The 16048-nt window shown below is 39.9% G+C and overlaps 1 protein-coding gene across 7 annotated transcripts in view; it reads right to left on the bottom strand.

The window, feature by feature from the left end:
• NTN4 (netrin 4) overlaps nt 1-16048 on the bottom strand; it is a 168985-nt gene that overhangs the window by 64298 nt on the left and 88639 nt on the right. For all 7 annotated transcript variants that reach the window (XM_043881307.1, XM_043881306.1, XM_043881308.1 and 4 more), the window contains one exon: nt 9673-9948. In XM_043881307.1, coding sequence (XP_043737242.1) covers nt 9673-9948 — 276 coding nt within the window. The remainder of the gene's footprint in view (nt 1-9672; nt 9949-16048) is intronic.

The raw sequence follows: 16048 nt of genomic DNA, 5'->3' as shown, positions 1-16048 counted from the left end.
CAGAATGTCATTACCAAATCTGTGATCATTTGCACACATCCAAAAACAACAACCACAGCTACTGAAAGAACTGGTTTTCTTCAATACCCATCCATCCAAAGCTACTGCTTTTTAAAACAGTCCCAGCTAATGACTGGGACTTGAAAAGAAATATGTTCATTTTGTAAAGTTCCTTTATAACCAGCCATAGGTTGGTTTGTTTTTTAGCTTTTGATTTTTCTTACTGAGATTATATTCACATAGCATAAAATGCATCGTTTCAACTATTTTAAAGTATATAATTCAGTAGTTTCTAGTATATCCAAAAAAATTATGCAATCATTGCCATTATGTCATTCCAAGGCATTCCCATTACTCCAAAAAGAAAATCTGTGTCCATTAAGCAGTTACTGCCCATTCCTCCCTAAGCTCCAACTCCTAGCAACCACTAACCTACTTTGTCTTCATGGATTTGTCTTTCCTGGACATTTCACATAAAAGGAATAATACAGGATCGGGCCTTTTGTGTCTGGCTTCTCTCAGCATAATGTTTTCAAGGTTCATTCTTGTTGTAGCATGTATCGGTACTGCATTCCTTTTTATGGTTGGATAATACTCTGTTTATGGATATACCACATTTTGTTTATTCATTCATCAGTTGATGAACACTGTGTTGTTTCCACCTTTTGGCAAGAATAATGCAACTATGAATATTCAGGTACAAGGTTTTGTGTAGACATTTCTTTTCCATTCACTTGGGCAGATACTAAAGAGTAGAACTGCTGGGTCATAAAATAATTCTATGTTAAACTATTTGAGGACCTGCCAGACAGCAGCAGCACCATTTTACATTCCTACCAGCACTGTGTGAGGGTTCCAATTTCTCTGCAGCCTCATCAAAACTTGTGATTATCTGTCTTTTTTGTTATAGTCATTTTAATAGATGTGAAGAAGTATTTCATTGTAGTTTTGATTTGCATTTCCGGTGTTCATTGGAAGGACTGATATTGAAGCTGAAACTCCAATACTTTAGCCACCTGATGCGAAGAGTTGACTCATTGGAAAAGACCCTGATGCTGGGAGAGATTGGGGGCAGGAGGAGAAGGGGATGACAGAGGATGAGATGGCTGGATGGCATCACCGACTCGATAGACATGAGTTTGAGTAAACTCCGGGAGTTGGTGATGGACAGGGAGGCCTGGAGTGCTGCGATTCATGGGGTCGCAAAGATTTGAACATGACTGAGTGACTGAACTGAACTGAATGACTAAGAATTTCAAACATCTTTTCATGGGCTTATTAGGCATTTTCATATCTTCTTTGGAAAAATATCTGTTTAAACCTTTGCCCACTTTTAAACTGGGTTCTTTTCTTAGCATTATGTGGATAAATGTGACATAAAGAGAATAAACTTTGGAATTAGATACATGGGGTTTCCAATCCCTGCTCTCAGTAACCTTGGATAAATCCCTTAATAACAAGCCACAGTGTCCTACCTATAAATAGTATTGGCTCCATGTATTTGAGAATTAAAAAACAAAATGTGTGTAGATGTGTGACACAATCAAGAGCAATCATTATTATTGGTAATTTTTACCATCTGAAATGAATCCCTTATTTTTAAAATGCTATTGATTAATTCATTCATATATTAACTGGTGATATTTTGAACCCACTATGTGTTAGACATTTTGATTATTCCATCATCTGACATTAAAGAATCAGAGAGTTTAGCAGATAGGAAAAGCTGAATATGTAAGCAAATGATATAGTGAGGTAAATATTTTAATTGTGAGAGGTACAGGGAACTCTTGGAGGTCTGAGGAATGATTGGGGCTTTGTGTCTAGGCCACTAATAACCTACTTGTTTGACAAAATAGGTTGTAATTCTTTGTTTCACATGTTAGTGAAGTTAAGCGCCAAAACGGAACCCCACAGACTGAAATTCCCTTTTTATTACCTATGAGAACTGAATTAAGTTGCAAATGAGAATTAGAGACTAAATATACTACAATTATGATCTTTAGCCCTTATTCAGAATAATGGAAATACTAGGATCCCATGTTTTCTTTAATCTTAATGCCTCCTCAGGCCTTATCTGGGAAACAATAAAACCAGTGCCCTTCAGGAATCCTGAGAGCTGACTGAGCCAGCTAAGTTACTCGTGCCCTTAGAGACGCAAAAACAGAAGGCCGAGGACACTTGGTCAGTATTTACTTTTACAAATTCAATCATCGTTTGTATGTATAAAATATTTACTAGTGGAAAAATGGTCATTTTTCCATTTCCACATATATTGTAGTTTTTGAAATTACAATATATTGTAATTTTTGAAACCATAATTTTCTCTGCTTTTTCTATCTAGAGAGCTAGAGCAAAGAGTTTAAAAGATACCAAAATTTCATATGATTAATCATATGACTAAAAAATCTTATTAAGAATTAACTATTATTGTAAAGTAATTAGCCTCCAACTAATAAAAATAAATGGAAAAAAAAAGGATTAACTAACACTATACTGTTTCTATACCCCCACACATGTACTATTTTATTCCACTAAATATTTACATTGCTAAGATATATGACTGTAGTTCCAGTTATAGTATTAAGGTTTTGAATGCCAAGACTAAGACAATTTGCTTTTCTCACTATTTGAAATGACTCTGAAGTTTCTCCACCTTGTGGAATAATTATTATATATATATTTATTATATATATATTATATATTCATATATATATAAACACATACATACACACACATGTGTGTGTGTATTTTAACTTTGTGTGTTTGGTCACTAAAATTCACCTCATAAGAGGGAACAGGAGTTAAATTACAACTTATCTTCTACTGAATGTAATTGTTTTAAGACAAATTGAAGTACATTTCCAGCTCTTACAAAATTGGCAAGACACAAGTGAAATACCACAGAGATATGAAGCCTGGGGTTGTAAACCAGAAGTTAGATATCGGTAACTTCAGCTTCTTTCCATGTAGCTTCACCCTCCACTCACTCCATAATATTAACAATTGAACCGGGAGACTAGGCTTCTAGACACACAGATCTGATCTAGGCTTCCAACTATCTATGAGATGGACCTTCCAAATGCTACAGCACTGAAAAGGAATTAGTCTTAAGAAAATTTGCAAAGTGATACATTAAACTCATTTTTGTACCTTTACAATACTCAAAATTTGACCTAAATATACATGTGATTCACTTTCTGCAAAGCATGTTCATGAAAAGTTGAATGTACAAAATATACTATTTGGAGAATCAACCTTATTTTCCTGTTGGCTTGTATTTTATTTTCAGAGATGTCAGCTCTCACACTAACATCTTAGCTTTCCAGTATTTTTATCCTTTAACCTCTCTGTTAAGCAGTCCAAAGCCCATAAACAAATACTTAAATGTTCTGGGGAACCTTTGAAAGGAACTTCACAGGGAATTGCTTTCCTGGGTGCAAAAATTATTTTGTAACACCTCTAGTTCTTAAGTCTTCTGGTTTCCTAATCATCAAGTAAAAAGAGTAATCTTAGGCAACTTCTGCCATTAAAAGAGAATATGTCTTACTGTTTAGAGGGAAATTCGTTTGCAGTCTTATGGTCAAAACACGAGCAATCTCCAACCATGAACATATTTTCCTGACTTGTCCTGTTTCCTAGTAAGGAAACACCAGGTAGTAATGGAGTATAGAGAACATTCTGACACCTTCTATTATTATATCTGTAGTTACTCATTGCCAAGGGACTACTGGCAAAGCTATACCATACTAACATAGGAACACTGAAATAAGAACATTAAGATTTTGAAATGAGTTGAGAATAGTCTCACACTAACTGGGTCAAATTGACAGTTTCTATTTTGCTAACATTAGGAACAACATTGTGTCCGCGTTGGTGATAGGATTACCCATTCCTCCATGTGACACATCAAATGCCTGGTGATGCTGATGCCTTTCACTAGCTGTGAAAATGATTTAGGGCTGGAAATGGAAGTAAAGAATGGTAGGTCCAGAAATCCCTCTTTCTAGTATACCCAAAGATAGTCATCAAAGATGATTCACACTCTCCAAAAGACAGGTACTTCTAAATTATTTTCTTTGTAGATTTTCTAGACTTGATTTTACTCTTTCTTCCCTTTGGACCATTTCACTAATGAACAGAAGAGAAGAGAAAACCAATGATAATTTCAGGTTCAACATTAAAATGCAGATGACTTGGATAGATTACCTATTCCTTTGTAAAGAGTCTCTTTAGTGAGAGTTTGTCCTTGGTAGCATATTGAGGGTAGAGGTGGGGTACAGTAATAAGAACTCTGAATGTACAAATTACTAGCACTATTACTATCTCTCTGTACCTTAGTTTCCCTTATCTGTGAAACAGTATTGAAAATGCTCATCTTCCAGGATTGTAGTAAGGATCAAGGGGAAAAAAAATGCATGGGAACGGGCTTTATAAAATGTAAACACGAAGAGCTTTTGGTGGTGGAAATAGTCTTTGCTCTCTTGTGTCCTCATTGCTCAGTTTATTTATTTATTTTTTGGCCACGCCACACCGACCTGCATCTTCTGCAATAAAAGTGCGGAGTCCTCACCACCAGACCACCAGAGAATTCCCTTCGCTCGGTGTAGAGTCCACGATCCATGATGATTATTAATTCCTGGAGTCTACCTCCACCTCTCTTGCCCTCATGCCCTTTCTACGCTCTTTTTTACTCTGTTCTTGACATATTATCAAGATTAAATCTACTGTATAGATTAAATTTTTACAGTACAACAACAGTAAAAAGGGATGGACAATGAATTTAACCTGAGATCTACTCTTCATTAACTTCTGGGAAGTCAGTCAGCACTCCCAAGCCTCAGTTCCTCATCTAAGAAAGAAAGTGATGATGACACTTCACCCAGCTGTTGTGAAGATTCAGTTCAGTAACGCCTGTAACATGACAGTGCAGAACCTGGCACACAGTGAGTGGAAACTATTATCAGCAGTTTTTATAATCCGTGACAATTATTTTTTTCTCTGCTGAGAACTCGGACCTGACACTAATTTACAAATGTGCATTTCCAAATATACGTGTATGTTTGCTATAAAACTATTTTAAAATTTTGATTTAATATTCTCATTTAATAACCTTATTGTTTTTAAACCCTATGTTCCTTTCCTTAATACCTTGAAGAGTCAAGAGCTTTCAAATTAATACATATTTACAGTACAGCAAAAAATTTTTTAAAAGAATATAAAACTATGGCCTTAAATCTGTCCTGAATTTATAAAACATGTACAAATATAAATATGTGAATAAAAGTATTCAGATTTAGAGGGGAACAGTGTTTGTAATGACACTATATGAATGATTCTGCTACCTGCCTTACACAGCTAGTAGCTAAGTAATATCTTCCTCAAACCTCACTCTGGTTCCACAAATTTTGATGTTTACCTTCAGATTTAAAACACATTAGTCAAATCACTGACACTCTTTTATAAGAGTTTCTGGTTACAAAAGAAAAATCCACCTTAACCTTAGTATAACTCAAGGCATTTAAACAAGTCTCCACAGCATTCTAAGGCCTCTGTGTTATCCAATGAATGGTATTTTAGTAAAACAATGAACCATTCCATGTTCCTTCTTATTACCATCCATCATCCCACAGCTGTAAAATCGCCAACTGCTGGGAAAAAGGGAACTAAATCAGTCCTCCCCAGCTGCACAGAGAAAAAGCTTAAGATCTCCCTGCCACATTATTTCTGGGATCCCAGCAGGCTGGAATCAAAGTACCGTTTTCCTTGACACAACACCCCTAGCTAGCCTTATAAATATGCCAAAAAGCACCTACTCTATGATTTATTCTTGTTATTATTGGGAAAGAAGTGTCTGTGAGAGAAGTGGTAGAAAAGACAATGCAAGATAACAATAGTGATGTGAACAGTGGCGACCGAATGTAAGGCAGTGGCTACCCTGTTTTTAAGCCTCACAATAACTGTGTGAGGTAGACACTGATCTCATTTCCTTAGTGAAAATTTTCTTGCTGCAGTGGTGGCAGACTCACTGTTTTTCATAGAACGTGATTTTTATAATATGATCTATTGATAAAACCCCTCAGCTATGGGAGGACAAACAGGCTGGCCATTATTGTCAGAACTAGGGCTTCTCACGAAGCCTCTAATATGGGCTATTTCTCGTGCCGGATCCACAGAGGAACCCCCAACACCATATAGTGCTTCCTTTAAAGCTTCCACAATATTACAGTGGAGTGATGGGCAGGTTTTGGGAGGCTCTGACTTTCTTACACATGTAAATTCTTAGAGAAAAGCTGTAAATATAAGGATGGGGATGAATTTAGAGCCACAAAGCCACCAATGTTTCTGCCCCCATTTCACTATATGTTCTTTTTTGAAAAACATTGCTGAGTGTTAGCACTGTGGTTGAAAGAAATGATTCACTTGCCACCATCCACCCTCCTTTATCCCCCTTGTGAATCTCACAAGCTCCGAGGCTGAAGACAAGGTTTTCTCTGTTCTCTCTCATCAGGAAACTCACTGAGTGACCTGTGGCTGTCATGAGAGAGGCAGCCAGTTGCCTGTGTCCCCCGCCACAGAGGTGTGGCTGACTCTGTCATGTAGACGGAGAATTCCTTGGTTGGCCACTCCACCTACTCAGGTGGGTGTTAGACCTGTGAAATGAAACTTGCCAGTTTGGTCAGGGATGTGCCGCCCATTGTGGGAGAAGCCCTCTTTCTTGAGGCTAGAGGCAAGTTGAATCTGAGCACTAACGACAGTTGGCCATGCCTTTCATTTCTTGCAACCATTTTTTTTTTTTGCAAATCTGGGCTGGTCTCAGGGATTAAGGCAATCAGGACTCCACTGAGAATACATGGGATGGATCAAGATCTGCAAGTGCAATTTCACCCTTTTGGCTCCATCAGCCTCTCTGTAGAACCACAGTGAAGGCTCCCACATGCTCACATGTACGCACAGGACTGGCAGAGAGAAACACGAATGCCCTCTTTAATGAAGTGTTGCACAGCCCAGACATCCTTGTTACCATCACCACTGGCAAAGCTCTTGATCATCTGGCTGAAGATTATATAGAATGGCTGTATTTTAAGACTTCTGCCATCAGCAGACCATGTCAGAAAGGGGAAAGGGGTGCCTCTGCCTTGCTGCTGGTACCGATAACACCTCACTTCAAATCTGGGTATCAAGGCCTGCAGGGGCACTGGGGCAGCAGCGGCTGAGGCTGAAGCACTGGGAATTGATGATGTCCCTACCAGCTAGTGTGTAACAATGCTTGCTTTTATTGAGGGGCCACAGCTAGGCCTGGCTGTCCTTGCCCTCAGAAGCACAGAGGGATCCCTCTGGAGAGTCACAATGGTCAGGTAGCCTGGGGGTCTGATACGATTGGTCTTCAGTTTGCAGCTTACCAGGCTTCATATCTTGACCAGCTTGTCCCAGGCACAGGAGACAGTGACGGAATTGCTGCTATTGAGTGAGAAGCATATGGAAGACACCAGTCTCAATGGCTTTCAGTGGCTCTCACTCTGGACAGTGTATTTGCAAATACCCAGAATATATAATAAAAACTTCTGGGATTTTCTCTTCAGCCTTAGAAAGTGTTGCTAGAATTGGCAAAGGATAGGCAGAGATAATCTGCCAACTTGAAAGTTTATATTCAGAAGATTTACTTAAAAAAAAAAAAAAGAAAGAAGCTATTGCTTTTAAATGCATACCCATGAATGCTTTATAAGGCTCTTGAGAATTCCGGTAATTTAGTTTGGTTGATCAGTCATTCAGGTTGTCTCACAGGTCGTGAGACAAATCAAATGTCCTGTTCTGTGCCACTCATGTTTTGGAAGCCTCTAAGCTTGTATCCGTCCTCAGGACTCTACCCTGAAATTATCCTCTAAGGCTCAGGTTACAGGAGACAGTTGAAGAAACAGGAGGCCAGTACTGTGGTCTATTTGGGCTGCTAGAAGAAAGTACTATAGACTGGGTGGATTACAAAGGACAGAGATTTACTTCTCAGAGTTTTGAAGGCTGAACGTCCGAGATCCAGGTGTCAGCCTGGTCAGGTACTGGAAGAAAGCCTTCTTCTAGGTCGCAGACCGCTCACTGTATCCTCACCGGACACAAGGAGAGCTAGCAAGCTGTCTGGCCTCTCCTTTTCAGAGCACTAGACCCATTCATGAGGGCTCCACTCTCATGACCTAATCACGTCCCAAAGGCTCCATCTCCATGTACCATCACACTGGGACTAAGGGCTCAACAGAAAAATTTGGGGGTGGGGACACAAACATTCAGTACATTGCAGCCTGCAGGCTCTCCTTTCACTAACGCACCTAAATATAATGGCAGAAAGTTATTAACTTCTTACCTTATACAGACTTGTTTTCAGTCCAGTTGGTTGACATGTCTCTAGAATATCTAGGTTACTTTCTATTTGACTAATACCTGAACCCAATAACTTAGGTATAAAAAATTATTTCATCATTTATTTGAAACAATATTGATTCAAAAACCCATTAATGAGTAGAAACTAGTAGATGTTTGTTGAATGAATATTGCACTTTCTTCCACTTGGGAGCCCCAGCTTCACTTTGAAGTAATAGCATTATTTCTATTCTTGTTACTTCCTGGCTGCTGTCCTAATCATTTCAGTTACCCCAATGCTACGCTGCACCCCGCTAACTCAGCCGAGCTAACAAGATTATCACGTTGGCTAACTGGTTCATGGTCCCTGGTGGCCCTATCCAGAAAAAAGACAAATGTGAAAAAAAAAAAAAGACAAATGTGTACGTCAGCTCTTTAGGTAACAAAGTAAGGATAATCTGAAGCCTTTTAAATTTCTTTATTTTTGATTTGGTTTGATTAGACGTATCAGAAAAAATGTAGAAAGAATCAGAATGCTCTCCTATTTCCCTACCCTCCATTCACACCTCCACCTGAATCCCAACATGGTACTTGCTGTCTGAGACACTCTGTGCCTTTTTTGGAAGAAGATGAGGTGAGGACAAACGGTGACAATAATTTACATCCTCTCCCTATTCCTATGTTGCTATCATTCAACCAAACACCTGCTGAACACCTTCTTCTGGCTCAGGTACACACTAGATCCTGAGGAGACACAGATCACACAGTGTCTGTCCTCCTGGGAGATGCAAACAAGTAAAAGTTCACAGGAAAATGCAATAAGTCTGAGCCTAGAGGAAAGGGCATTTAAATCTGCCTTAGGGTGAGAGGCCACTCTTAAGAGAGGAAAATAATCCGTTCTACTGGCTGGCAAGCAGAAGATACCAGGAATTAAACTAAGGTTCTTGGTTTTTACACTCGAAAATCTATTTAACAATAGTACCCATTTACTGTCAAAGCTGGTTTCTATGTGATAATGCCACAAATATGATTATGCTAACCTCTCCTACTGCTCACCCTACACTTTATATCTGAAGGTCACGGCACTAAAATCTGGCATGAATGTTTTCCAAGGAATCTGGTTATCATGCTGGACTATTTATAATTCAAAAATGGAAGATTAAAAAAAAAAAACAAGTTAATAGGCACATCCTGGGATGGCCATGGCATTGGAGGAGTGAATCATCAGAGGAAGAAAGCAGCATTATGCAAGCACGGACTCACGGTAAGAGAAACCAGACTGTCTAAGGGCTTTCTTCCTGAGCGAGGACTTGTTTTACATACCACGTGGAATGCACCAGGGGCCTTGACGGGTCTGAAGCCATCAACAGGTATGCACTGGTCAGCATGGCCGTTACAGAAGCAGCTGCCCTTAACAATGAAATCATAGACTGCATAGTGTGTAAAATGCTGAGGCTTTGCACTCAGGTGGTTTCTCTGACAGGGACAAGACTGTCGTTTCAGCAGCTGCACACGGAGGTTGGTGATCTTCAGCTGCTCCTGCACCTTGGCACTGTAAGGGTTCTCATCATTCGGTGGTGACAAAGCTCTGAAAATAACCTGTAAAGAAAAAGAAAACGCGGTGCATATACAGGACTGTGTGCAAACCCTGGTCTTTGGCCCCGTGTAGTCCTGCTGCTTTGCTTTATACCTTTCGTCATCTACAAATGATAAGGTAAGAGGGTCTCAGACCTTGATCCCATCTGGGGAAGAGCTGCCCTATTATTCCAAGGAACAGATGTGCTGCCTGTTTGGATGCAGAAGTATAAACTTAGTAACAGAAGAAACCTGACTCTTGGGATAAAGGCTGCCATACAAAGATCTTGGGAGAAGAGCCTTCCAAGCAGAAGGAACAGCAGTTTAAAGGCCTTTAAGTAGAATCAAGCTTGGCTTATTCAAGGAAGAACAACAAGATCAGTGTGACCAGGGTCCAGGGGACAAGGGGACAGTGTTCGGAGAGGAGGACAGAGCCCTTGTATGACAGATTATGAATAGAGTGCCCTTTAAAGGCCATGGTAGAGTCATTCTAAGCGTAGTGGGAAGCCACTGGAAGGTAATAGGCAGAGAAGTGATGTGATCTGATTTGCATTTCTAAAAAAGGGAACTTACTCTTACTTTTGTGAGGAGGGTAGAGCAAGACCAGTTAGGGAGAGACTGCAAAATAATAAAGATCCAGGCACTTATATTTCTAAATGAAGTATGACCCTTTCAAAGGCTCATCAGTTATTAACTGAGGCCACTTCCACTAGAAATATTTTTGGTCCTCCTTTTCTGGATCCTCCTGGCAAGCTTGTGGCATTTATATATTTGGAATATTTTTGTGTGTTAGTCACTCAGTCATGTTCAACTCTGCAACCCCATGGACTGTAGCCCGCCAGGCTCTTCTGTGCATGGAATTCTCCAGGCAAGAATATTGGAGTGAGTTGCCATTTCCTCCTCCAGGGAATCTTCCCAACCCAGGGACTGAACTCAGGTCTCCTGCATTACAGGCAGATGCTTTACCAACTGAACTTCTAGGGAAGCCCGAAAGTGAAGTCACTCAGTTGTGTCTGACTCTCTATGATTTCATGGATTGTAGCCTTCCAGGCTCCTCCGTCCATGGGATTTTCCAAGCAAGAATACTGGAGTGGGTTGCCATTTCTTTCTCCAGGGGATCTTCCCAACCCAGGGATCAGACCCAGGTCTCCCCTCATTGCAGGCAGACTCTTTACCATCTAAGCCACCAGAGAAGCCACAATATTTTTACTGGTAGTAAATATACAACCCTTTGAGAATGGATCTGATTTCTGAAATTAGTCAAAAGTCATTTAAATCCGAAGAAGGCAATGGCACCCCACTCCAGTACTCTTGCCTGGAAAATCCCATGGACAGAGGAGCCTGGCAGGCTGCAGTCCATGGGGTCACAGAGTCGGGCACGACTGAGCGACTTTACTTTCACTTTTCACTTTCATGCATTGGAGAAGGAAATGGCAACCCACTCCAGTACTCTTGCCTGGAGAATCCCAGGGACGGGGGAGCCTGGTGGGCTGCCGTCTATGGGGTCGCACAGAGTCGGACACGACTGAAGCAACTTAGCAGCAGAAGCAGCATTTAAATCCAATGCAGTAAGTAATAAACCTGATTGAGTTAGTTAACAGCACTTTTTGTGAAAAGCAAAATATAACTAAGTAATGATTTTTTTTATTGTTTAGGTTGTCGATAGATTCTATAGGCAATTTAAGGTGTTAGGAGGGAGGGAGGAAAACCAGAGGGAGGAAGGCTCAAACACTTGAGCACACTCAACACTTGAGCACACTCAACACTCAACACTCATGATGTGTTACACCTCATCATGCAGTTAAACAAAACAGACAAAACCTCAATTAATCTCATTGATTTATATAGTAAGAAACAGGAAGCTCCTTTGAAAAATTCTTAAGCATCTCTTGGCTTTAAAAAAAAAAAAATGTCAAAACCCTATTTACAAAAAAACAGAAATATTTTGATAACCACATACAGCCATCCCTTGGTATTCAGGAGGACTGGTTCCAGCACTGCCCCCGCCCCAATACCAAACTCTGCAAATGCTCAAGTCCCTGAGTTGGTCCTGCAGATCCACAGATATGAAGCCTGTGGATACAGAGAGCTGACTGTAGTATGAAAGAAATTATTAAAAACTAAGCTTTGGATAAACTCTCATTTAGAGAGAATGTATGTAAAAGTGACTTTCCAGAAAAAAAAATTTTTTCCTTAAGGAATATAGAAAAATTTCATTTTACAAATCGATTTTGCATGGAAAGTATGAAAAGACAAGACTCTACTGTGTAGGATCAGGTTTTCAGGTCTACTGGTACAGAACTGTCCTCAGTGAAATATAACTTAAGGCAAGGTGTTAATTCAATGGACACTAGGCATCCTCTAGCCAATTCTCCACCCAGCACCCAGAGTGATTCTTCATTAACAGAAATTGGACCATGTCCCTTGCTTAAATCCATACCCACCCAAAGACCTCCCATTTCTGTCAGAATAAAATACAAAATCCTTATAATGGCCCTGCTTTATTTTTTATCTTAGTGATATTATTACCTGCACATTATAGTTGTTTAATGTTTTACTAGTAGTCTTCCCAATATAGAATATAAACTTTTTTTTTTTTTTTGGGCTGCGCCACAAGGCATACAGAATTTTAGTTCCCTGACCAGGGATCAAACCCATGCCCCCTGCAGTGGCAGCACGGAGTCTTAACCACTGGACTGCCAGGGAATTCCAGTTCCCTGGCATGTGAACTTCTTGAAGGGAGTTACTGATGTACCTTAGGACAGTGCCTGGCACAGAACAGGCCTGCTATTCAATAAATTTTTGGTAAATGAATTGATTAATTATAACATTGTTCTCAGCATTCAAATAACAGGTGAGAATTTCAAATAACTTCCTTTTATAGGGTCGTAAACAGATTCACATACTGAATTCATGTCACAGCACCAGAAGGGAACAGGTAAGTTATATTAAAGCAATAGTTATAAATAATGAATTATGAACCAGTATGTAGCTAATTTTGAACTTGCAAAACTTAAGAAAGCTGTGTCTTAAACAAGTCTGTCCCCTTCATTCACATGTAAGGTGGCAGAAAGCAACACATTATCGACTAAAATTTTCCAACAAATAATATGTCACCTATTTGAAAGTCAACATAGAACTAATGTCTTTTGAGACTTCCCTAGTGGTCCAGTGGGTAAGACTCGTGCTCCCAACGCACGGGGCCTGGTTCCCTTCCTGGTCAGGAATAGGATCCCACATGCCGCAACTGAAGTTCTTGCACGTCACAACATGTGCCGCAACTAAGACCAGCCACAGCCAAGTAAATAAATATTTTTTTGAAAGAATGAATGTCTTTTTCTTTGAACAACAGACTAAACAGAACATGATTTTATATTTCCAATGATTAAAAAATTTTTAAAAAGCAGTGACTTCATTGTGAGATTTACATAGGGTTTATTTTCCATATGACTCTCAAACACTGGCATTGTTAGACACTTGTGAAGAACTCTTGCTCTAAATAAGATCAGTGACGTGGCTACCTCCCAATTTATTAACCAGTGGTGCAAGGACATGGAAAAGCGTAACCAATGCTAAGTAATGTGTTCCACTGAAAAGTCTTTGCATACTACACTGTCACCCACCCATCCGTCTCCTGAACATTGGTGGCCACTGTTTGCTCTCGCTGCTCCTGGCACATTTTCACCCTTGACATTTACCCTAGCTCCCTCCCTCTCCCTCCCCGTGAGAACTGTTCAGCAAATGCGAGGCTACAGGAAGATCTGTCAAGGTTTGCAGGAACTCAGAGGCTCTGTGGCTTCCTGAAACCAGCCTGTGGACGCTGAATGGTGTCTCTGTGCTTGGTGTGCATGACACCCCAGCTGGCACGCTGATATCGGCAGGGAACGGGCACGGTGACCCCCGAGGCTGCGTGCTGGAGAGGAGACAGCAGAGTGCCACAGACACAAAGTGGACGGGAACTTAAACCATGAAATCTTTTCTTCCAGAAAGGAGACGCCTTAATCTGATACCCTGGGAAATGGATCTGCCCTGCACCAGGAAACAAAGAGTGTGCCAATCCAGATGCTTCAAACTTCTGGCAGGTCGCCTTTTGGGTCCCACCCAGTTTTTCTTCAAACATCCACAGAAGAAGCCTGTATGGCACTACTAAAATGAAGGAAGGAACAGTGCAGAAGCTCTCCATATAACATCAGCCTCTGTGTCTTTCTTCCCATCAGGAACTGGGTGTACACAGGGGCCATCGCTGTTCCTCTGTCTGTGATTGCTTCTGAAGATGCACTCCTAACAAGACATCGTTAAAAAGCCAGAGCGGGATGAGGATCCAGCCCATTTCGATGTTTCCAGCTTGTTAGTGATACTGGCCAGGACTTCATGATCTTAGGCTTCCCAGGTGATTCAGATGGTAAAGAATCTGCCTGCAATGCAGGAGACCCTGGTTCGATCCCTGGGTTGGGAAGATCCCCTGGAGAAGGGAATGGCTACCCACTCCAGTATTTTTGCCTGGAGAATTCTATGGACAAAGGAGCCTGGCCAGTTACAGTCCATGGGGTTACAAAGAGTTGACACAACTGAGCGACCAGCACTCATGATCTTATCTTTTTAACTAAGAAATTTGATTATGTTTTAGTGATTAAACTATGCTTATTACAGGAAAATCTGCCACTCAAAGTGTAGAAAACATTAAAAACCTACAATTTGATCCACCTGGAAGACAGCCAGTGATGCCAACTTGATAATATTTCTCCATGTGAACTTCTATATGTATACATACAGAACATAATGTACAAACTTTGGCTCAACTTAGCAATACCTTGTGAATATTCTTCCAAATCATTAAAAATAACTCTACATCAGTTGTTCTCAACAACATCAGTGTTCTTACACTGATGGCCTCCTAGACCACTATCATCAGTAACAACCTGGGAACTTGTTCAAAATGCAAATTCTTGGGCCCTACACCAGATTGACAAATCAAAAACTCTGGAGATGGAGCCCAGCAATTTGTGTTTCAACAAGCCTTCCAGGTGATTTTGAAGCACAATAACATTTGAGAATCACTGCCACATAATTTAAAAACCTGCTTAGCATTCCATTGTGTGAATGACATAATTTATTCAGCCAGGCTGGTCTCATTAGGCATCTAAATTGTTTTCAGCTTTTCAGTATAACTAATTACAAAGTACAATGTTATAGCTAGAATATGGGAGTTTATAACAATATCTTGACACATTTCCAAATGTGAAAATCAAGAGTTATAGTTTCAAAACCTATCTGAGTTTCTTGAACGAAACATGTACGCTTTCTTACCCAATCTTTGGAATCCACATTTCTCAGGCTTGCCTCACTTCTCTAAGCCTGGAATGCCTCAGACTATGCCTACGGATCTAGATTCTTGGCTTAGGCTCTGCCATTTCTCATGCCCTACTAAAACAAAGAGATCTTTAAAAAATTCTGAACAGGTTAGAATCACCTATATGTTCTTTCTTTTCTAGAATACTTACAAAAAAACTCTCAATAATACTGAGAATTAGTTTTAAAATGGCATTCTATATATTTACATAGCATTCTATTTATACTCAAAAATTTCAACAGAGTACCAACACAGTGTGGACAAAATAAGAAGTAGAGTAATATTAGGTATATAATAGTCAAGGAATTCTTTCCATTTTAAACTCATAATTTACTTACTGTTTTATACCTAAAATTGTATTGCCTGTGTAGAATCACAATACTTCAAGAAACTTAGTTATCACATTAAAAAAAAAAACTAAAAAAAAAAACTTTTTAGCTGCTAGTTTGAGGAATATTTCGGGTCCAAGCTGATTACCCATTCGATGGATTCCTCTGGCACTTGTTCTTTCCATGATGGCATTTTTACACTAGCACATTGTAATTGCTTATTTACTTGTCTGTATCCCACATTAGACTCTGCTCAGTGGGCAAGGATCTTGTTTGTCTGGTTAACAGCTGTGTCCCCCAGCATGTCCCACAGTCTTTGGCAAATTGTAGCATTTCATAATTAAGTTGAATGAATAAATGAATGACTGATTTCTCCAAATAGCATTTTTTAAAAAGGAGAAGCCAAATAGGGAATAGGGTTTAGAAAAACAAAGAACGCAAGATG

Source organism: Cervus elaphus, chromosome 22 (genome assembly GCF_910594005.1).
Source record: "Cervus elaphus chromosome 22, mCerEla1.1, whole genome shotgun sequence".
NCBI lineage: Eukaryota > Metazoa > Chordata > Mammalia > Artiodactyla > Cervidae > Cervus > Cervus elaphus.
Note: the sequence above shows the minus strand (reverse complement) of the source record. Positions and strands in the feature narration are given on the sequence as shown.